A 23805-nucleotide genomic window follows, 5' to 3' on the forward strand; every position below is an offset into this window, starting at 1 on the left:
AGATTTTGGAGCATATCATGCTTCCATCTACTGAAAAGCTTTATGGAGAAGAAGATTTCAATTTTCAACACGACCTGGCACCTGCTCACAGTGCCAAAACCACTTTTTGTATTAAAAAACACTTTTTTGTATTGGTCGGATGAAATATGCAAATTTTTGAGATAGGGATTTTTGGTTTTTCTTTACTTTTTTGCCAAAATCATCAATATTAAAACAATAAAAAGCTTGAAATACTTCACTTGTGTGTAATGAATCTAAAATATATGAAAGTTTAATGTTTATCAGTCCATTACAGAAAATAATTAACATTATCACAATATACCAATTTTTTGAGAAGGACTAGTACAGTTGTGGTCAAAAGTTTACATACACTTGTGAAGAACATAATGTCATGGCTCTCTTGAGTTTCCAGTTATTTCTAAAACTCTGATTTTTCTCTGATAGAGTGATTGGAAGAGATACTTCTTTGTCACAAAAAACATTCATGAAGTTTGGTTCTTTTATGACTTTATTATGGGTGAACAGAAAAAAAGTGATCAAATCTGCTGGGTCAAAAATATACATACAGCAGCGCTAATATTTGGTAACATGTCCTTGGCCATTTTCACTTCAATTAGGCACTTTTGGTAGCCATCCACAAGCTTCTCGCAAGCTTCTGGCTGAATCTTTGACCACTCCTCTTGACAGAATTGGTGCAGTTCAGCTAAATTTGATAGCTTTCTGACATGGACTTGTTTCTTCAGCATTGTCCACAAGTTCTCAATGGGGTTTAAGTCAGGACTTTGGGAAGGCCATTCGAAAACCTTAATTCTAGCCTGATTTAGCCATTCCATTACCACTTTTGATGTGTGTTTGGGGTCATTGTCCTGTTGGATCACCCAACTGCGCCCAAGACCCAATCTTCGGGCTGATGACGTTAGGTTATCTTGAAGAATTTGAAGGTGATCCTCCTTCTTCATTATCCCATAAAGCACCAGTTCCATTGGCAGCAAAACAGCCCCACAGCATAATACTACCACCACCGTGCTTGACGGTAGGCACGGTGAACTTGGGGTTAAAGGCCTCACCTTTTCTCCTCCAAACATATTGCTGGGCATTGTGGCCAAACAGCTCGATTTTTGTTTCATCTGACCACAGAACTTTCCTCCAGAAGGTCTTATCTTTGTCCATGTGATCAGCAGCAAACTTCAGTCGAGCCATAAGGTGCCGCTTTTGGAGCAAGGGCTTCCTTCTTGCATGGCAGCCTCTCAGTCCATGGAGATGCAAAACACGCTTAACTGTGGACACTGACACCTGTGTTCCAGCAGCTTCTAATTCTTGGCAGATCTGCTTTTTGGTGATTATCGGTTGAATCTTCACCCTCCTGACCAGTTTTCTCTCAGCAGCAGGTGATAGCTTGCGTTTTCTTCCTGATCGTGGCAGTGACAAAACAGTGCCATGCACTTTATACTTACAAACAATTGTTTGCACTGTTGCTCTTGGGACCTGCAGCTGCTTTGAAATGGCTCCAAGTGACTTTCCTGACTTGTTAAAGTCAATAATTCGCTTTTTCAGATCCATGTATGTATATTTTTGACCCAGCAGATGTGATCACTTTTTCTGTTAACCCATAATAAAGTCATAAACGAACCAAACTTCATGAATGTTTTTTGTGACAAAGAAGTATCTGTTCCAATCACTATCAGAGAAAAATCAGAGTTTTAGAAATAACTGGAAACTCAAGAGAGCCATGACATTATGTTCTTCACAAGTGTATGTAAACTTTTGACCACAACTGTATAAACGTGTATTCGACTAAAATTTATTCTAGGCGTTGCGAGTTTTAACAAAGAACTTTGAAGTCCCTTCAGAAGGCAAATCAAATCGGGCTCACCGTTTTGTGGCTGGAGGCTGGCGGGCATGTCTACTTACATTGTGCTTGTGGCAAAAGTTGACCGCCTGTAGCGTCTGCCACGCGATGCTCTTCAGCTGAGCCTCGGGAACCCTGCGGAAGGACAACACAAGAATGATCTTTTTCTATGCTTAGTATATAGGAATGGAACTTTTTTTGTGTATTTGTTCGTTCCCTACTGACTCCGAAATGACTGGGCGGATTTTGATGAAATTTTAGACCGTAGTACTTTGTTTCTGGGACTGTTCTTAGATGAGTTTGATCTCTGTAGGCCTCCATTTAGTGCGGAAAATTAATTGGAGACTCCATTAATTAGCATAGAAAATCCCTAAAATTTTTGGGGAAAAAGACCTGTCTCTTGTGATTCCATGTTGCAGTTGGCTTTCAAACTTCACGGTTTCATGTACAAATTTAAATGTGCTGTGATGATATGTTGTGGCTTTGAGTACTCCACAACGAGACACTGGATTTTTTTTTTTAAAGTGAAAAATTTTCCAGAATATTACTAAGGTATTCATTTCGGCTGGATATTCATACTGTAGCGACTGTTGTTTATAATGTGTTACGCTCACAATGGTTCATTGGTAGCAGTGGCAACCATGACTGAGCGTGATGTGACACGCACACAGCAATCTAATGCCGGATTTCTGTTAAAAAAATTCCGAAAGCTGTACCGCATACAACCAGGAAGGATTGTCTAGGAGTGATTTGTTCGAGGTTTCAAGGTAATTTTAATTAATTTAAGGTATTTTTCGTACCATGCATGCATTTTGAAACGTTCTGAAAAAAATTAATGGGAGAAATTAGCCGCTACTGCATTGGTATCATAGTTCGCAATATTTACGTAAAATAAATCCTAACTGCACGTTTTTTTGCTTTTAAGCAGGAATTGAGACTGTTTTACGTCCATATCTATGAGGAATTCGGGGATTTAAGCATTTATTCACAAGAATTTTCACCGGAAAAACTCTGTTTACATCAGGCGGCCGCTAGCGACCGCTGGGTGGCAGCAGTTGACATGGCTCCTACGAGAATGGAGGGAAGTAGTAGTTCTTGTTTTTGTTGGCAGTTTACCCCTATCATGAGGCATTACCACCATCTACTACGACGATTTGGCCACAATGCCTGAAGTTTCTAAAAAAAAAATTTTTATGATAAATACGTATATAATGGCAACTGTTGACTTCTGTCGGAGCTTTGACTGTAAAATCCCATTTGGTGTCGCATCGGCGCGCTGCCGATGATTGTAAACTTTTATAGCAAAGTTTGATTTTTGCCTCAGCTAGTTATCAGTAAGCTAAACCGCGCTAGGCATTATGGGAAACGTAGTTTTGAACTGCTACTTTTGGAAACATGCTGATTGACTAGTTTGTCAGTTTATTTCGGTTTTTGTTTGTGTGCAATCTAGAACATTGAATGAGAACATCAATTGAATGGGAATAACAATTTGTCAAGGACAATTGTCGTGATAGTAATTTATAAAAATGTTTAGTTGGCACATAGCCTACTGTGTGTATGTGTATTGACTGAACTACATTTCTATGGGTCTGCATTTTATATATATATTTTTCAAACGGCATTTTTCCATCCAGAGTGAGGGGGCACACTTTAAATATATTAAAGTGATATAGGCATCTTTGAGTGAACTTCGAGTAAAATTCAAGTATCTTGAGGCCGGGCTGAGGCTGGGCTGAGTGTCCTCTTTTTTTAGAAATCAAAAAATGGTCACCCTACGTAAAATAAACCATAACTGCACGTTTTTTTGCTTCTAACCAAGAACTGAGACTGTTTTACGTCCATATCTATAACGAATTCAGGGATTTAAGCATTTATTCACAAAAATTTTCACTGGAAAAGCTCTCTTTACATCAGGCGACCGCTAGCTACATTCACTAACAGACTAGCATTGTACTATGACATATTTACGTAAAAGAAACGCTAACTGCAAGTTTTTTTTTCTGCTTTTAACCAAGAACAGAGACTGTTTTACGTCCATATCTATAAAGAATTTGGGGATTGAAGCATTTATTCACAAGAATTTTCACTGTTATAGCTAGCTGTCTTTACATCAGGCGGCCGCTAGCTACATTCACTAACAGACTAGCATTGTACTGCGACATATTCCGTAAAATATATGCTAACTGCACGTTTTTTTGCTTTTAACCAAAAACCAAGACGGTTTTATGTCCATATATATAAAGAACTCAGGGATTTAAGCATTTAGTCACAAGAATATTCACTGGAAAAGCTCTCTTTACATCAGGCGGCCGCTAGCTACATTCACTAACAGACTAGCATTGTACTGCGACATATTTACGTAAAATAAACGCTATTGCATTTTTGTTTTTGTTTTTTGCTTTTAACCAAGAACCGAAACTGTTTTACGTCCATATCTATAACGAATTCGGGGATTTAAGCATTTATTCACAAGAATTTTCACTGGAAAAGCTCTCTTTACATCAGGCGACCGCTAGCTACATTCACTAACAGACTAGCATTGTACTGCGGCATATTTATGTAAAATAAACACTAACTGCACTTTTTTTTTTAATGCTTTTAACCAAGAACCAAGACTGTTTTCCATATCTAGTAGTCGGGGATTTAAGCATTTATTCACAATAATTTTCACCGAAAAAAGCTCTTTGTCTATGATTCCTCTTGGTCAGCTTTGACGGCGTCGACAACAATGCAGGCCCCCTATTTAACGCCAGGCCATACTGCTAGTAGACAAATATTAGTTGTAACATCTTGAAAAGGACCTCTGTGGTTAAATTTTGGAAGATCTATTAAATGTACTAAAGGATTCAGTTACAAAACCAGAATAAAAGTTTAAAAAAATTTTCAGAGCAATTAAGCCAAGCCATCTACTGCACGTCATCTCCAGTTGAAAACTGGAAGCACTGCTTATTCCAGGGGTAATAACCAAGTAAAGAGTACCTTTGTAATCCAGTGTGGCTACGGTTTCTGCAGCGTGGCTTTGTAGGGGAAAAAAGGTCAGACGGCCTTAAACAGCTGACTTTTGTGTGACGTGAGTTTACATAAGCAGCTTTCCACTCAAGCTCAAGTATACATTGCAAAAACCCAGCCAAACACTGACATTCATTACCATGCAGCAGCTGTACTTTCTCATTGAGTGCTTGGAAAAACTGAGAGAACTCATACAATTCTGGAAAATAATTTAAAATAAATTATATATTTCTAAAGAAGCATGTCAGTAAAAGAAATGAAAATCAATTCCCGTAGTTAAAAGTTTGAATTAAGTCAATTTTTTTCATCTTGAAAATGATTGGCAATCAGGAATTGACTGTTCTGAAAGCGACTGGTTTGCGACCAATCCAATGTGAGAATACTTTATGTGTACTCACCAGTTACGATTGCTCTTAAACCGCAAAAGAAGCTCAGTTTCCCTCAGAATGTCAAAAAAATAGGTGATCAAATGTATACTGTTGAGAATACATGTAATTGACTAAATATGCGCTACGATCCACTCAACTTTTGTTCAGAATTTGCTTCATATCACTGGTTACGATGCGGCTTGCTTTTCATTCATTCGCACAGCTTCACAGACCTTTAAACAGTGTGGACGCCGTGCGTCATCACAATTGAGAGTGCATTGTTCCATTACAGCGAAACGAGACGAGTCATTGGCTAAAGGCTGGGTTTATCCTCTGGGAGTCAATGGGCAGTGGGAGAGCCTCGGCTTCTCTGCATGATGATCGGATGACCTGTCTGAGGCTGAATCCCTTTTTGATTGACAGTGAAATGAACGAATCAGTAATCTTGTCGTATTATCATCCGCGGGGGGCATTTTTCAATTTTCATTCCATTGTTCTGAATTGAACCGGAGACTTTCATAATCATCCTAGCCACATCCTATTTATCTAATGGGTGCCAGTTTGTCAATGTAAACCAGCAATCATCACTGTATTCCAGAGTCAGTTATGGTGTGCTGCAAGGGCCGGTCCTCGGGCCCATCTTGTTTATGCTGTATATGCTTCCTTTAGCCAATACCATCAGAAAACATAGCATTAACTTTCATTGTTACGCTGACGACACACAACTGTATTTATCAATTAAACCTGAGCAGATCAGGCAAGTGGATAAACTAAGCACCTGCGTCCGAGATATACAGTGCCTTGCAAAAGTATTCGGCCCCCTTGAATCTTGCAACCTTTCGCCACATTTCAGGCTTCAAACATAAAGATATGAAATTTAAATTTTTTGTCAAGAATCAACAACAAGTGGGACACAATCGTGAAGTGGAACAACATTTATTGGATAATTTAAACTTTTTTAACAAATAAAAAAACTGAAAAGTGGGGCGTGCAATATTATTCGGCCCCTTTACTTTCAGTGCAGCAAACTCACTCCAGAAGTTCAGTGAGGATCTCTGAATGATCCAATGTTGTCCTAAATGACCGATGATGATAAATAGAATCCACCTGTGTGTAATCAAGTCTCCGTATAAATGCACCTGCTCTGTGATAGTCTCAGGGTTCTGTTTAAAGTGCAGAGAGCATTATGAAAACCAAGGAACACACCAGGCAGGTCCGAGATACGGTTGTGGAGAAGTTTAAAGCCGGATTTGGATACAAAAAGATTTCCCATGCTTTAAACATCTCAAGGAGCACTGTGCAAGCCATCATATTGAAATGGAAGGAGCATCAGACCACTGCAAATCTACCAAGACCCGACCGTCCTTCCAAACTTTCTTCTCAAACAAGGAGAAAACTGATCAGAGATGCAGCCAAGAGGCCCATGATCACTCTGGATGAACTGCAAAGATCTACAGCTGAGGTGGGAGAGTCTGTCCATAGGAAAACAATCAGTCGTACACTGCACAAATCTGGCGTTTATGGAAGAGTGGCAAGAAGAAAGCCATTTCTCAAAGATATCCATAAAAAGTCTCGTTTAAAGTTTGCCACAAGTCACCTGGGAGACACACCAAACATGTGGAAGAAGGTGCTCTGGTCAGATGAAACCAAAATTGAACTTTTTGGCCACAATGCAAAACGATATGTTTGGCGTAAAAGCAACACAGCTCATCACCCTGAACACACCATCCCCACTGTCAAACATGGTGGTGGCAGCATCATGGTTTGGGCCTGCTTTTCTTCAGCAGGGACAGGGAAGATGGTTAAAATTGACGGGAAGATGGATGCAGCCAAATACAGGAACATTCTGGAAGAAAACCTGTTGGTATCTGCACAAGACCTGAGACTGGGACGGAGATTTTTATCTTCCAACAGGACAATGATCCAAAACATAAAGCCAAATCTACAATGGAATGCTTAAAAAATAAACGTATCCAGGTGTTAGAATGGCCAAGTCAAAGTCCAGACCTGAATCCAATCGAGAATTTGTGGAAAGAGCTGAAGACTGCTGTTCACAAACACTCTCCATCCAACCTCACTGAGCTCGAGCTGTTTTGCAAGGAAGAATGGGCAAGAATGTCAGTCTCTCCATGTGCAAAACTGATAGAAACATACCCCAAGCGACTTGCAGCTGTAAATGGAGCAAAAGGTGGCGCTACAAAGTATTAACGCAAACGGGCCGAATAATATTGCACGCCCCACTTTTCAGTTTTTTATTTGTTAAAAAAGTTTAAATTATCCAATAAATTTTGTTCAACTTCACGACTGTGTCCCACTTGTTGATGATTCTTGACAAAAAATTAAAGTTTTGTATCTTTATGTTTGAAGCCTGAAATGTGGCGAAAGGTTGCAAGGTTCAAGGGGGCCGAATACTTTTGCAAGGCACTGTAAATACCTAGATGAGCACTAATTATCTTCTACTTAACCCTGAAAAGACAGAAGGCCTTATAATAGGCCCAAAAAGTGTGAGATACTATTTAACTGCCCAGATAGTCACTCTGGACAATGTAAGTGTAGCCTATAGCACCACAGTTATAACCTAGAAGTTCTATTTGACCCAGATTTATCATTTAAAGCTCATATTAAACAAACCTGCAGAACAGCTTTTTTTCACCTGCACATCATAGCCAAAATTAGAAATATTTTGTCTAAAAACGATGTAGAAAAATTAATTCACACGTTCGTTACATCTAGATTGGATTACTGTAACTCCCTACTTGCAGCTTGTCCTAAAAGTTCTCTAAAAGGTCTTCAGCTAGTCCAGAACGCAGCAGCAAGACTTTTAACAGGAACTAATAGAAGAGAGCACATCACCCCTGTGCTCCAGGCCCTTCACTGACTTCCAGTTGAGTTTAGAATTCAATTTAAAATCCTCTTTCTTACATTTAAGACCATTAATGGTTTGGGGCCATCTTATCTCACCGATGCTCTCGTTCCATACCGCCCCAACAGAACACTCCGTTCTCAGAATGCAGGTCTACTGGTAATTTCCAGGGTTTCTAAATGTACAGTAGGCGCTAGAGCCTTTAGCTAACAAGCTCCAGTCTTATGGAATCAGCTTCCAGCTAGTATTAAAGAAGCCGACACAGTCTGTACATTTAAGATTAGACTGAAAATGTTCCTATTCGACAAAGCTTATGGTCAGGCTAGTTGAAATCGGACAAGACTCACAGTTCAGTCAAAGCTGCACTAGAAGCTATAATGCTGGGGGAAGTACAGCCACTGAGTCCTATCTCCTTTTTCTCACTCTACCTACCACTTGTCTTACTTTATTTTTCTTTTCTAATTTTAACATCTAGTTGACTAGTCTCTTCATCACTAGTCACCCGGTGTCCCCGTTCCCCCCCTATTTTTCAGCCGCAGCCTCCTGACTATCCGGACCCCTGGCTGGATGGACGTCCTCGTTGCCCCCCGTCTCATCTGGCTAGATGGACCTCCTCTTGTTATCTCACTCTATTGCATCTCTATAAACTGTAAGTCCGTTTGCTAATTCCCATTAGCAGTCCTGGTGCATCTTGTCTATCCTGGGAGTGGATCTCTCCTGACTGTGGTTCTCCCCAAGGTTTCTCATTTTTTCCAAAAGGTTTTTGGAGTTTTTCCTTGCCGACATGGAGGGTCTAAGGATGAGGGATGCCCAGGACTTGGACTAGAACTTTATTTAATTCATCTACTGTTTCTGACTGTGTATCATATTGCCTCTGCAAAGCCCTTTGAGACTTGTTGTGATATAGGGCTATACAAATAAAATTGAATTGAAATGAACGACTCGTGAAAAATCAAGCTTATGTCTGTTGTTCATATTCTATTGTAGTTCCTTGTGTTTGGAGACTTGACCTCTGGCACTCTAGTTTCTTTCCCTACTAAGCAGCGGTTGCCGTTAAACCCATCCCCCATCACAAACCACTCTCAGGCAGACACACTTTGAGCTTCCCCACATTGAAAGACCTGCATTCGCCACTGGTGTACTTACCCTCGAGGGTGTTTTTCCAGCTCGTTGAGGACCGTCTGCTCGCAGAACTCAAAGACCAGATGGAGGCGCCGTTTCTTGCGGAACACCTCCAGTAAATTGACCAGATTAACGTGCTTCAACTGCTGCAGGACAAGCAAAAAGTTGCAGCATCAGTCATCGTGGACAACAAGGATGAAGAAAGGTGGATGCCGTATGTGTACAATGCTCACACAATATGAATTTCTTTAACAGGTGTTTTCAGCATAAAATGTCTTCTTCTTTTACTAACTACTACAACCCCTAGCAAAAAGTATGGAATCACCAGTCTCGGACGAGCACTCACTCAGACATTTTATCATGTAGAACAAACTCCGATAAAAAGCTTGAAAAAATAATGAATTAGTTCAAAAGTGCAACTCTTTAGCATTCAGAAATACTAAAAGAAATGAATAAAAAAACATTGTGGTGGTCAGTAAATGGAAGTAAGTGCAGGGAAATATATATGGGATCACTCCTTTCTGAGGAAAAAATATGGAATCATGAGAAACAAACAAAGAAATAACAATCAAAACACATCTCTAGTATTTAGTAGCACCACCTCTGGCTTTTATGACAGCCTGCAGTCTCTGAGGCATGGACTTGATGAGTATTCTTCATCAATTTGGTGCCAACTCGCTTTGATTGCAGTTCCCAGATCATCCTTGCAGGTCGGAGCCCTGCTGTGGACGATTTTTTTTTTTCCAATTTCTGCCACAGGTTATCAATAGGGTTAAGAACTGGGCTATTTACAGGCCATGACATTGAATGAATGACTCTTTCCCCAAGGATTACTCAGCTCTGAACAGTTTTAGCTCTGTGGCATAATGCATTGTCATCTTGGAAAATGACAAACATATTTTCAATTGAAGGGATAAGAAAGCTGTCAAAAATTTCAATGTAAACTTGTGCATTTATTGAAGATTTAACCACAGCCATCTCCCCAGTGCCTTTGCCTGACATGCAGCCCCATATCATCAAGCACTGAGGAAATTTTGATGTCTTCTTCAGGCAGTCATCTTTGTAAATCTAACTGGAACAGCACCAAACAAAAGTTCCAGCATCATCACCTTGTCCATGTCCAATTCAGATTCTTGACTCTTGACACCTAGTCCAATGCAGATTCTTGACACTGTTGTCATGATTTTTTCAAGCTTTTTATCTGAGTTTTGTTTTACATGATAAAATGTCTGAGTGAGTGCTCGTCCGAGACTGGTGATTCCATACTTTTTGCTAGGGGTTGTACAACAAGTGCTCGAGTCACCATGAGCCGAGTCACAAGGAAGTCCCAAGTCTTACCTCTTGTGGGTAAGTAGAGTCGGGTTCAGTTATGTCGAGTCACAAGGGTCAGGTCGAGTCGAATAGAGTTAAAGGGTTATGTTGAGTCAAGTCGAGTCGGGTCATAAGGTTATGTCGAGTCAAGTCATAAGGTTATGTTGAGTCAAGTTGAGTCGAGTCTCGAGGTCGTGTCAGGTCGAGCAGAGTCACAAGGTTGTACTGACGAGTCGTGTCAACTCAAAAGATTGTCGTGTCAAGTTGAGTCACAGGTCAGTCAAGGCCTTCGCCATTGTTCCCGAGCCCACCCACAAAAACCTCAGGTTATCTTTAAGGCAAGGCTGTCTATACCGGTCCCCAAGGGCCGCTGTGGGTGCTGGTTATTGTTCTTACCAATCAAGCACAGACCATTTAACCAATGAGTTTCTGTTAAAAGAAGCAGCCACTGACTACAATCAACTGATTATAATTCAAAGACACCAGATTTGTGCAAAGTTGGCATCCCGTGTCTCAAGTCATTGTCTCACGAGTCGTGTTGAGTCTCGAGGTATAGCCTCACACGTCGAATCGAGTCCCGGACAGTCTCAGCTCAAGCGAGGCAAGTCCGAGTCCGAGTCTTTTTTTTTTTCAAGTCCGAGTCGAGCTGCGAGTCATATACCATATTGGCCCGAATATAAGACGGTGTTTTTTTGCATTGAAATGACACTGAAAAAGAGGGGGTCGTCTTATATTCGCAGTCTAGACATTATACCCATTCACGACACTAAATGGCGCCAGATATCATTGAAGCAATCTTCTGTCATGACAGATCTCAGCTACTCTCCCCATTCACGACGCTAGATGGCGCCAAATATCATTGAACCGATGTTCTGTCATGACAGATCTCAGCTACTCTTTTTAGTTTAACCAGTTTGCATTATTTTATTGCAATGTTTTTCCTTATTCAGATTTGTTTCAAGACTACAGTTACAGTTAGACTTCACTTTGATGGTTAATGCAGTTATTGCAATTTTGGTGTTTTATTACAATAGATTGTTTTATTTACATTTCAAAAACCAGAAGTCATTCATTTACGAATGTGATTGCACTTTAGTTTACATATTTAAATGTTCAGACATTAAGATTTGAATGAGGCAAAATAATATGCTTTTTCTCTCAAATATATTGTTATAATCATTTGCTTCGGGTGTACTGTAATTATTTTCTGTATAAAAATTCATTTTGTGTTCAAAAAGTCTTTTTTCAAACTTGAGTCTTGAAAAATAGGGGGTCGTCTTGTAATCAGGGCCGTCTTATATTCGGGCCAATACGGTAATTTGCGACTCGAGTCGAGTCCGAGTCCCTGTGACTTGAGTCCAATTGTCTAGAATACTATAAATACACCTATGCTGGTAAAAAAAAAGTTAAAATACACTACTACTGTATTTCACAATTGAGTCACTTGAAACACAGCGCCACCTGCAGTACCTTCAGCATGCGAATTTCCCTCAGCGCAATCTTCTTGATCATGGGATCGTCTTCTGATTCCACAAACTTTTTGATGGCGACAATTTGGTCTGTGTCTCTGTTTCTGCACTTAAAAACCACCCCGTAAGAGCCTTCACCAATTTTGGCTAGTTTCTCGTATTTCTCCATTGGTTGCTGATTCGCGACCACCTGGAAGAAGTAGGGTGGGATAAACATTAGGACTTGATGAATTCATATATATGGCGGAAAACACTCAGGTGACTTGACGTTCCGCTCAGCGAACCCCAATTTGGCCAAATTTCAAAATTGTCCGATATGCACGTGTGATACATCATTGGAACGCTTAAAATCTCAATTTTCTGGGGGAAGAAAAATTTCAAACAGAAGGGCATTTAAAAAAAAAAAAAAGTTTTTTTAAACAGCAAAACCCTATCTGGAGGCAAGAGCACGCGAGAGCAGAATTACAGACGCCATGACTTAAACAAGATGTTATTGCGTACTTACCTTGTTTCAATCCAAAAACTCCATGTAGCATGTATCACTGAGTGTCAAGACACAGTTGTGAATGCCCACAGCTGGATTTTTGGGCGATTTTATGGGTGAAACATGGTAATATAACAAAGGTCGCGATGCAGAAATCGCAAACATCGCGGAGTGGTAGATATTTTCTTTTTCATATATTTACTTTAAACAAATGACGTCACAATGAAAAAAAAATGGCGTCTGTAAAAAAGTCACGGATATCTACCTCATAACTATCGCTTAATTGTATTTTTTTTTTTGTAACTGTCGCATTTTCTCCGATATGTAAGAGGATAAATAATCGATCCAAACAAAGAAAAATTGAAAAAAAGAAAAAAAACTTTTAAAGGGGTAAGTAAGTTTAAAATATGCGAGTTAATAATTTTTAAAAAGTTTTTTAAAAATAAATAAATAAATAAAATTTAAAAAAATTAGACAACAATTAATGACTAAGCTAAAAATGACAGACATTTTGAATAATAAATATAATTAATTACCTTAGTTTTATGGCTGGGTTAAAACAAAAGCGGTTGCACAACGTCTGTAAACAGGGGTTTCCAGGGTAAAACGGACAAATTAAAAATAGTTCGGGGGCTTAATGCGCCATGACTCTGCTATGGCAGCATAAAGACCTTCTTTTTTCAAACAAAACGGTTCTTTTGGCTTAAAATACAGCAGTTTGTTATAAAGAGGGGTGCAAGAGCAGAAACTGCTTTTTCAGCCTTGTCTGTGTTATTGAAAATATTTTTTATTTGAAATATATTTTCTTAATTCATGTGTCACTTTTTTTGAAGTGGAAAAAGTTTTGAAGGCACTTTTTTTTATTGAATCATTTTGACACAAAGATGGAACTTCGCCGTTACTTCCGACATATTTGAGTGACAAGTAGCTCAAACACACTTTGTTAATTGAAGTTTTTTTTTTTTTGATTGAAAATATATATTTTGATTGAAACTTTTTTTTTTTTTTTTTGAAACAGACAAATTAAAAATAGTTCGGGGGCTTATTGCGCCATGAATCTGCGATGGCAGCATATAGACATATTGTTCTATCAAACATAACAGTTGTTTTGGCTTAAAATACCGTAGTTTCTTTTAAAGAGGAGTGCAAGAGCAGAAATTGCTTTTTTCAGTCTTGTCTGTGTTTTCCGCCATATATATATATATATAAGGGCTGTCAAACGATTAAAATTTTTAATCGAGTTAATTACAGCTTAAAAATTAATTAATCGCAATTAAACGCAATTCAAACCATCTATAAAATATGCCATATTTTTCTGTAAATTATATATATATTCTGTAAAATAAATTGTTGGAATGGAAAGATAAGACACAAGATGGATATATACAGTGGGGAGAACAAGTATTTGATACACTGCCAATGGGTTTTCCCAATGGCAGTGTATCAAATACTTGTTCTCCCCACTGTACATTCAACATACGGTACATAAGGACTGTAGTGGGCATTTCACTCTACTGTCATTTAAATCTGTCTATGCTGTCCTCACTCCGAAGCGTCTACTTTTTCCAAAGCTAGACAGCTATAGTGAACGACACCTTAATAATCAGACTTCTTCCTTTTTCATCTGATTTATTAACAAAATAGCCTCAAACCATTGTCCTCTTTAGACCGTCGTAAAACTACAAAAAAAAAAGTACACAAGCATTGCATTAGTAACAACGTTAGCTTAGCACGCTATAAAGGTTCACTAAACATAAACAAAAAGCGTCCCATACAAAAAATAGAACATTTGGCTTACGAACATAATATGTACATTCTTTACAACAACCATACTTACGGACAAATCTTGTCCAAGGATCATATAAGCACAACATTATCAGCCCGAGACGTCGTGCAGCCATATTGAACTGGCAAGAAAAAAAATAAACCATGTCGCAAAGCGACCACAAGAGTTCGCTGTTAGACAGCACAAAAAGCCTTGCTGTAAAACTTACCAAAAGGCAGAATACTGTCTGAGCAGGACATGTGCGTTAATTGCGTCAAATATTTTAACGTGATTAATTTGAAAAATTAATTACCGCGCGTTAACGCGATAATTTGACAGCCCTAATATATATATATATATTTTTTTTCTCAAATCAACCAAACTCAATTTTTACACTTGGTTATTCTTTTCTTTTTATTTTTAACTGGCAGTTTTTATACAATGCTGTCTACCATTGTATTTAAAAAAAAAAAAAAAAAATACATTTTGTATTTTATTGTGTTATGTCCCTATACCGTCTCTCTCCAAACCTACGCCATTGCTTCCAATCCATTTTAAGTGGAAGGGCTGGCAGCGAATGAATGTTCATTCGCCTCCCCTTCTACAAGTAATGAACTTGATTTAATTCACAGGATGAAAACAGCCACATGATTGGACGTCCAGCATCGTCAATGGCGGTGAAAGCAATAACAGTAGATTGCGACTTATACACCAAAATACCGATCCTTGCAAAATTTGGCAGATGCCTGTGTAAACTGTATCTGCACAAAACAAGAAATGACTTTCAGATTAAAAATCTATAAAGGCATCGCTGGAAGGTCGTGCTATTGATTAGAAAGTGCCTGCAGGTTTCAATAAAGCTAAATGTCAATTAGAGTAAGTAGTGGTATTCTAACGCATGGGTGCAGATTTGCATAGGGATGGTAGGGACATGACACTACCAACTTTTCAGGATGCTCAAATTGTCCCCACCAACTTTTAAGCAACCTTATTTGCATTATATAGCGACTTCAGTTACCGTATTGGCCCGATTATAAGACGGTGTTGTTTGCATTGAACTAAGATTGAAAAAGAGGGTGTCGTCTTATATTCGCGGTCTAGACATTATACCCATTTACGACGCTGGATGATGCCAGATATCATTGAAGCGATGTTCTGTTATAACAGATCTCAGCTACTCTCCCCATTGACGACGCTAGATGGCGCCAGATATCACTGAAGCGATGTTCTGTCATGACAGATCTCAGCTACTAGTTTAACCAGTTTGCTTTATTTTATTGCAATGTTTTTCCTTATTCAGATTTGTTTCAAGATCACATTTACAGTTGGACTTTGCTTTGATGGTTGATGTAGTTATTGCAATTTTGTTGTTTTATCACAATAGATTGGTTTATTTACATTTGAAAAACCAGAAGCCATTCATTTACGAATGTGATTGCACTTTAGTTTACATATTTAAATGTTCAGATATTAAGATTTGAATGAGGCAAAATAACATGCTTTTTCTCTCAAACATATTGTTATAATCATTTGTTTAAGATGTACTGTAATTATTTTCTGTATAAAAATTAATTTGGTGTTCAAAAAGTCTTTTTTCAAACTTGAGTCTTGAAAAAGAGGGGGTCTTCTGATAAATAGAGCCGTCTTATATTCGGGCCAATACCGTATATAGCTAATTTAGATTGTCTTCTCATATGTTGTATAGAATAGACCAGGGTTCACTAAATCCAGACCTCGGTGCCACTTTTCCTGTCGTGTTTTCCATGTCTCCCTCCTCTAACACACCTGGATCAAAATAATCAGGATCATTACCAGGCTTCTGGAGAGGTTGCTGATAACATAATCATTTGATTCAGGTGTGTTAGGGGAGAGAGACGTGGAAAACACAACAGGAAAAGTGGTACCAAGGTCCGGATTTAGTGAACCCTGGAATAGAATATAGAATTGACCGTACCATTATTAAGTGATTTACCTTCATTATCCCCCCCCCACACACACGCACTCACAACTCAGATTTACAACATGTCAACAACATGCCACCTCCTCCACCCCCTTCGAAGACGAGGGATATTTGAATTTTTTATCGGCCAGCAGCAGCAACCACTGTAAGTAATGTAAAAAGATGTCAATATTTTGGAGATGGGGAAGACACCACTAATTTTGCAACTGAAAGTCTGACCTGCATCAGAGTTAGCATAATATTAAACTGTATGAAATTGCTAACCAGCAAAACTCGAGTAGGAAGCTGCTTAGAGAGAAGTCTTCTTCAGTATGGTTTCTACTGCTAATGAGACGTTTTTCAGTTGTATTTAATTTCATTATTTAGACAGATAATGTTGAGTGGTCTTAAGACAATTGTTTATTGTTTATTTTTTTGCATTCCTTGATAGTTAAGAGATGATTGTGTATTGTAATATAATTTAAATTTTGTTCAAATATTGCAATATAAATTTGCTAAAAAAAAATAAACAAAAAAAATAAATTAATTTATTCTAGTTTTATTGGGTTTTCAAAATGTTTCTTTAGTAGTTTTTGAAAACAAAGGTTTAAATTGAACGATGTACCATTTTAACTAGGGCTGTCAAAATTATCACATTAACGGGCGGTAATTAATTTTTTAAATTAATCATGTTAAAATATTTGACGCAATTAACGCACATGCCCCGCTCGAACAGATTAAAATGACAGCACAATGTCCACTTGTTACTTGTGTTTTTTGGAGTTTTTTTTTCGCCCTCTGCTGGCGCTTGGGTGCGACTGATTTTATGGGTTTAAAGCACCCATGAGCATTGTGTAATTATTGACATCAACAATGGTGGGCTACTAGTTTATTTTTTGATTGAAAATTTTACAAATCTTATTAAAACAAAAAAATTAAGAGGGGTTTTAATATAAAATTTCTATAGCTTGTACTAACATTTATCTTTTAAGAACTACAAGTTTTTCTATTCATGGATCGCTTTAACAGAATGTTAATAATGTTAATGCCGTCTTGTTGATTTATTGTTATAATAAGCAAATACAGTACTTATGTACCGTATGTTGAATGTATATATCCATCTTGTGTCTCATCTTTCCATTCCAACAATAATTTACAAAAAAATATGGCATATTTTATAGATGGTTTGAATTGCGATTACGATAAATTATTTTTAAGCTGTAATTAACTCAAAATTTTAATCGTTTGACAGCCCTAATTTTAACTAATACACACGAAAGTTAGTACAAGTCAATAAAGATTTATTTTGCATTGATCATTTAGCCTATCAATTAATTAGGTTCATATTAATCAGAAATGTATCCCTGACCCCCGTTCACCAAATCAATATGGTCTTATTAATGTCCCGTCCCCATCTAAAAGTACATGCAGGATATGCTGTTATATCGTCCCTACCAATGTTGGGACCAAACCTACGCCCTTGTTCTAACGTCATTACACACATGAAAGACAAAACAGCAAAGGTGTACTCACCTGTGCAGAACATGCGAATCAACAGCGAATGCGTAAATAACTCACGTCAACTTGACGATCTCAGAAAAAGTGACAAACAAACGGGCGACGTTTGCAACACCGGCTCCTGGAAACAACGCAAGGTGGCGTAAAAGTGCCATTCTCGATGCAAAATAGCGCGGTATCCATGGTGACAGGCGGCCGCCATTCTAAACTAACGCTTCAAAAACAGCATTTAATTTCAATTATTCATTGTTGGTGTTTTACTTGACTAGCTGGCAGTCAATGACAATGTTTCTGCGCAGTGACGTCCAGTTCATTTATTTAAAACAGATACACTATTTGATTAACTGATTGCCTGCCACTGACAAGTATAGACGTCCAATTCATTTTCAATTCATTCAGTGCAATTCAAGACAAGCTCAGGTTTTAGTGGCAGCCAATGAGTTGTATTTTTTCAGACCGTATTTTTCCACCTGAAACATACATTTAAAACTTTTGTCTGAATAAATCATTAACAATCTAATAGAGAAATTTGAATGTTATTTACACACTAGTTTTTTGACAAACTGAGACACCAAATAAAAATATTCAACCACCTATGCAATAAAAATAATTTGTTTGTTTCGCAATTTTGCTTTCACTTCCTCCCTTGATCCTCTAAGGCAGTACTGCTCAAATAGGGGAACATACTTTTTGCCGTACTTAAATAAAGTGTAATTGCACATCCACTCAGTGGGTGGCAGTTCCACCCTCATTTTCAGCGTGTGCGCAATATTTTTGAACCAAACAAGAGCACACATCAAAGAGCACTGGACATATGAAATGCTGAGACAAGGAAAAATGACGAAGCGTATGTAGCATTTGGCTTTGACTTTTAGTACAGTTGGGGACGCGGAAAGACCAGTTTGTTTACTTTGTCAAAAAAATGTTCGCAGCGTACAGCAGAAATTATTTTTTTCAGCGAAAATGTGCCAAATATTGCTAGCAATCCTCCCGCTTTGTCAGTGTTAAATCAGTAAACGAGCAACCACTGTCAGCATCATATAAGGTGGCATACCAAGTTGCTCAGTGCAAAATAACCCCACACCATAGCAAAGGAGCTGATACTGCCTGCAGCAAAAATAAAAACTGTTCCCCCTTCCAATGAAACTGTCGTTTTTGTTCGATTAATTTTCATTTTTTCAGTCTAATTGTTTGGCATATTGTCCTCGTGAGTTAATATGCTAATCAATTTGAATTTATTATTCTTTATTTTTATTTGTCAGTATCAAACGTTCAAATAATTAATCTCGAGTGTATTTTTACAGTATGGATGTTTTTTTTTTTTTTTTTTTTTTACACTTTATTGTAAGTTGATCTATATAATGCAATGTTATGCAGAGGTGTACTTATAATAATAAGAATGTTATATACAAATGATACTACAGTGTATTTACAGTGGCGGCAGAGAGTTGGGGGGGCGCGGAACGGTTACGTCTTCCTGGGGGGGGCATAACAGAAAATAATTGAGAAGCACTGCTCTAAGGAGGTAGATTTGTGTCTTATTATACATTAAAAAGTTGCTTAAATCAAAAAAAAAAAAAGTCGTTTCAATCAAAATATATATTTTCAATTAAAAAAAAGTCCCTTCAATTAAAAAAATGTTTGAGCTACTTGTCACTCAAATATGTTGAAAGTAACGGCGAAGTTCCATCTTTGTGTCAAAATGATTCAATAAAAAAAGTGCCTTCAAAACTTTTTCCACTTCGAAAAAAGTGACACATGAATTAAGAAAATATATTCCAAATTAAAAATCTTTTCAATAACACAGACAAGGCTGAAAAAGCAGTTTCTGCTCTTGCACCCCTCTTTATAACAAACTGTTGTATTTTAAGCCAAAAGAACTGTTTTGTTTGAAAAAACAATATGTCGCATTAAGCCCCCTAACTAATTTTAATTTGTCCGTTTAACCCTGGAAACCCCCATTTACAGACGTCGCGCAACCGCTTTGGTTTCAACCTAGCCATAAAAAGAAGGTAAGTAATCGTATTTATTATTCAAAATGTCTGTCATTTTTAGCTTAGAATGATTAACTGATGAAAAAAAAAAAAAACGACTTAAAAAAAATTATCCACTCACATATTTTAAACTTTTAAACAAATTGCGTCACAATGAAAAAATTGGCGTCTGTAAATATGTCACGGATATCTACCTCATAACTATCGCTTAACTGTATTTTTTTCGTTACTGTCGCATTTCCCCCATGTTTTAGACGATAAATAATCGATCCAAACTAAGAAAAATTGAAAAAAAAATGTTTAAAAGGGCAAATGTATGAAAATGAAAATCTCGACCACTTCTTGATGTCTGCGATTTCTGCATCGCGACCCTTGTTATATTACCGTGTTTCACTCATAAAATCCCCCCAAAATCCTGCAGTGGCCATTCACAGTTATGACACTCGGTGATACATGCTACATGGAATTTGGGATTGAAAAGAGGTAAGTACGCGATAATATCTCATTAAAATCATGTGTCTTTAATTCTGCTCTAGCGTGCTCTAATCTCCAGTTAGGGTTTTGCTGTTTAATTTTTTTTTTTTTTTAAAGCCCTCCTCTGCCCCTGGCTCTCAGAGCGGAACAGAGAGTCACCAGAGTGTTTTCCGCCATAAATATATATATATATATATAAAATGCCCTGTGATATATATTTTAAAAAGGGCAATTTTATTTTTGCAAATGATTTTTTTCTTTGATTGAAAATAGTGTTTTTGATTGAAGCAACTTTTTCTCGGATTGAATGATTTAGACACAAATGTCCTACCCATAATACGGCCCAGGCCAAACACACAAAGGATTGCTTCAATCAAAGAAAACAGTTTCAATGAAAAATTAAGAGATCAAATGCAAATTTCTGAGTCTCAAATATTTTTTCGCATTCAAACACTCTTTTTTTTTTTTTAATTATTGATTTTTTTTATTATTATTTTTGATTGAAGTCATTTTTCTTTTGAAAATATTTTGTTGTGTTTGAAGCAACTTATTTTTTGATTGAAAGATAAAGACACAAATGTCATAGCCCAAATGTGGCCCAAACGCAAAACTACATTACTTCAATCAAAAAAGTTGTTTCAACAAAAAAAAAAAAAAAAACTTGACTTGTAAAAAAAAAAAAAAAAAAAATCAAAGAAAAACGTTTTCAAATGCATTTTAAAGTTTCAAATTTATTTTTGCATTCAAGCACTTTTTTTTTATTGAAAATATATATTTTGATTGAAGCGCTTTTTTTTTTTTTTTTTAATTGAATATTAAAGACACAAATCAAATCTACCTCCATAATGCTCCGTATTAGATGAAATTAACGGCAGAGGTGCTGCCCGACCTTTCCCCCCCACTAGGGGACAGTACATGATCATGCATATATTACTGATAACCATGCATATTTTAACATACCTGTTATTGATAAACTGTTGCCTTCATTTAATATTGTGTTGACATAGCCAAGTGAGGGTGCATTATTTATGGGTGATATCATCACTCCTTCTTTCTATGGGAACTGCAATTACTTGTTTACTCTCACGCATCATCGGTTGAGTCAATGGAAATGTTTGTGTATCATATTGTCTTTCTGTTTGTGCTTAAGTGGATGTTTTAGGGGATTTTGTCTCGTCTCTCCTGCTGTTAAAGACACCCATTCATGTGTTAGCCTTTGATGAATGGCTCATTCTTCACAGTGGGGAGATGACAAGTGACACTCATGGGAAAAAACAGCCAGACCAGCTCTCTCTCCACCAAAAAGTGCCACATCAAATAACAGAAGAGCGCATTGGAGTCACTTTATTTCCTTCAAAGTCGATTGAGTTGCTTTACTTTGATGAATCACTTTACAAAATGTTCACTTGTTACTTTTGTGGGTCATTTACAACTCAGACGGAATAAAAGTGGTTTGTGTAGTTGATTTTTAGGATGAAAATGGAAGGCAAGAAGCTACACAAAAGAAAGTTGTCTTTACAATAGCGTACCGCACTAATGCTATTCTTAGACCATGACGTCGCCATCGTAACGCGGAAGTGGGAGATTTTCAACACGCCCTCGCATACAAATCATGGTAATTCTGTTTATTTTCTCCGGTAATCTTTCAAAAAAGAACATGCCGAGTAAACACTGCTGCCATGGAACTTATAGAAACGACTCTAGACATTAGGACATATAAAGGATGTTTTCTTCATACGTTTCCCGAAACCAAAAACTCGGGAGGAAAAAATGTGCAGAATGGATCAACTTGCGCGGACCTCCAAAAGACCAGTTTAACGCCAGCAAGGTGAAGCCATTCACATTTCAGATGCAGTAAACATTTTGTTGGAGGCCATGGTCCTTCAGAGGACGAAGAGGTAAGCCATTTTGATATATTTTACTTATTTTTTTAGTGTGACGTTTTGCCGTGCTACTTCTGACAATGAATGACTTAAAAAAAAATTAAAATGGTATCTGACTGCCACTGTTACCTTTACTGTTGTTAAAAAAAAAAAAAAACTTTAGTAAGGGGGAAGTGTAAATAGATTATAGAATTAAGATTTGCTATTAACAGTGTTGTTAATCTTACTTTAAAAAAGTAATTAATTACACTTACTAATTACTTCTCACAAAAATTGAGTTGGTAACTCAGTTACCTGAATGTAAGAGTAATTAGGCTACGTTCATACTACAGGTCTTAATGCACGAATCCGATTTTTTGTCATATCCGTTTTTTTGGCGTGCCCGTTCAGACTGCTTTTATCCATTGAGACCGTTCAAGTATTACGCATGCGCACTAATTCGCAGTCCGACACACGCTAAGCAAGAAGACCCGCATGCGCAGAAGCATCAAAACAAATGACACACGTCATCCGTCATTCCAGGGATATCATGTTTTGCTTTTCAAAAGGAGGACACAAATAACAGACATAAATAATCCCCGTTTAGGCTTATATTCAAAGTTTATATGGAACGATAGCATGCACGCACTGTCCGTGCACGTCACACACATATGGGCAGTTTGCCCCGACTCTCTCTCGGCCGTGTAAGCAATGTTGAAATATTGCTCACTTGTAACAGAGAAAACTGAGCATTCTCAGGCTTATCCTCAACCCATTTTTATTTTTTTATGACTGTTGTGAAGCCCAGCCCTTCCCCAAAAGCCGTGTTCACTGCAAGCTAGGCGCTAATAACGCACAGGTGCATCGCTACGGTAACGACTCTCTCGCTATTTGATGACGTAATTGCTGCATGAAATCCGATTTGCGGGACTGGACAGTACAGACCGCCGCAACAGTCTGGAAAAATGTGGCCCAGATCGGATTTAGACCACATACGAAAGTGACCCAGATCGGATTTGAAATGGTCCCGTTCTATGCGACTTGTCACGTTCAGACCGTCAAGTTAATGCCTCACTCGAGTCGGAAAAACACGAAAAAATCGGATTCGTGCATTAAGACCTGTAGTATGAACGTAGCCTTAGTTACTTGGCAAAGTAACTGGTGTTACCTTTAATGTTTTTTTTTTTTTCATTAAAAAAAACAATATAGTAACCTTTGCCATGGTTGTCAACAGACTAACAGGGGCCCGGCGACAAGAGACCATTACAGGGCACCCCCACCTCACCCCTGCAACCGGCTTGTCATGACAACATACACAGTACTTTAACGCTTGACAAGCAATGACAGTGTAAAATTTCAAATCATTTAATTTGAGATGGACAGTTAAATTTAACAGACCGTAATGTGATGTGACACAATATAAACAATTTCCATCTATTGTCCCATGTAGGCTACAATACAATATAACTGAGAGTGCTATGCCTGCCTGCTAAGCAACAAAACAGTATAACTAAACATGTGCCTGCCCCCTCCAAATCCCTGGGGTTATCAAGCCCTCAAAGAGTGATGCGCCTAGATTTTTTGACAACAGTCATTTATAACATCAGTGAAATCCAGTTTTTGAGCAAGCTCACGCTCAATTGAGAACATGGTGTTACCGGCATCCCCAACGGGCCGCTGTTCCGTACAATATGACCGGCTTTACCAATTTGGCGCAGACGAAGAGGTTGGCGAGCGTAAGGGGGTGAGATAAGAGCTGTTGAGAGTCGTTGCGCGGT

At 37.9% G+C, this 23805-nt stretch overlaps 1 protein-coding gene across 3 annotated transcripts in view; it reads right to left on the bottom strand.

Annotated features, from left to right (window-relative positions):
* Positions 1-23805, bottom strand: part of LOC130918022 (cyclin-dependent kinase-like 1) — a 57280-nt gene that overhangs the window by 16286 nt on the left and 17189 nt on the right. Inside the window, exons 1-4 of one of the 3 annotated variants that reach the window (XM_057839875.1) lie at positions 17713-17829; positions 11993-12181; positions 9236-9357; positions 1912-1984 (exon numbers count right to left, since the gene is read on the bottom strand). In XM_057839875.1, the coding sequence (XP_057695858.1) occupies positions 1912-1984; positions 9236-9357; positions 11993-12160 (363 nt within the window). In that variant the 5' untranslated portion in view covers positions 12161-12181; positions 17713-17829. Of the gene's footprint in view, positions 1-1911; positions 1985-9235; positions 9358-11992; positions 12182-17712; positions 17830-23805 lie in introns of those variants that run through there. The other 2 variants (XM_057839874.1, XM_057839873.1) reach the window with 2 other exon arrangements.

This window comes from Corythoichthys intestinalis, chromosome 6, assembly GCF_030265065.1.
Source record: "Corythoichthys intestinalis isolate RoL2023-P3 chromosome 6, ASM3026506v1, whole genome shotgun sequence".
NCBI lineage: Eukaryota > Metazoa > Chordata > Actinopteri > Syngnathiformes > Syngnathidae > Corythoichthys > Corythoichthys intestinalis.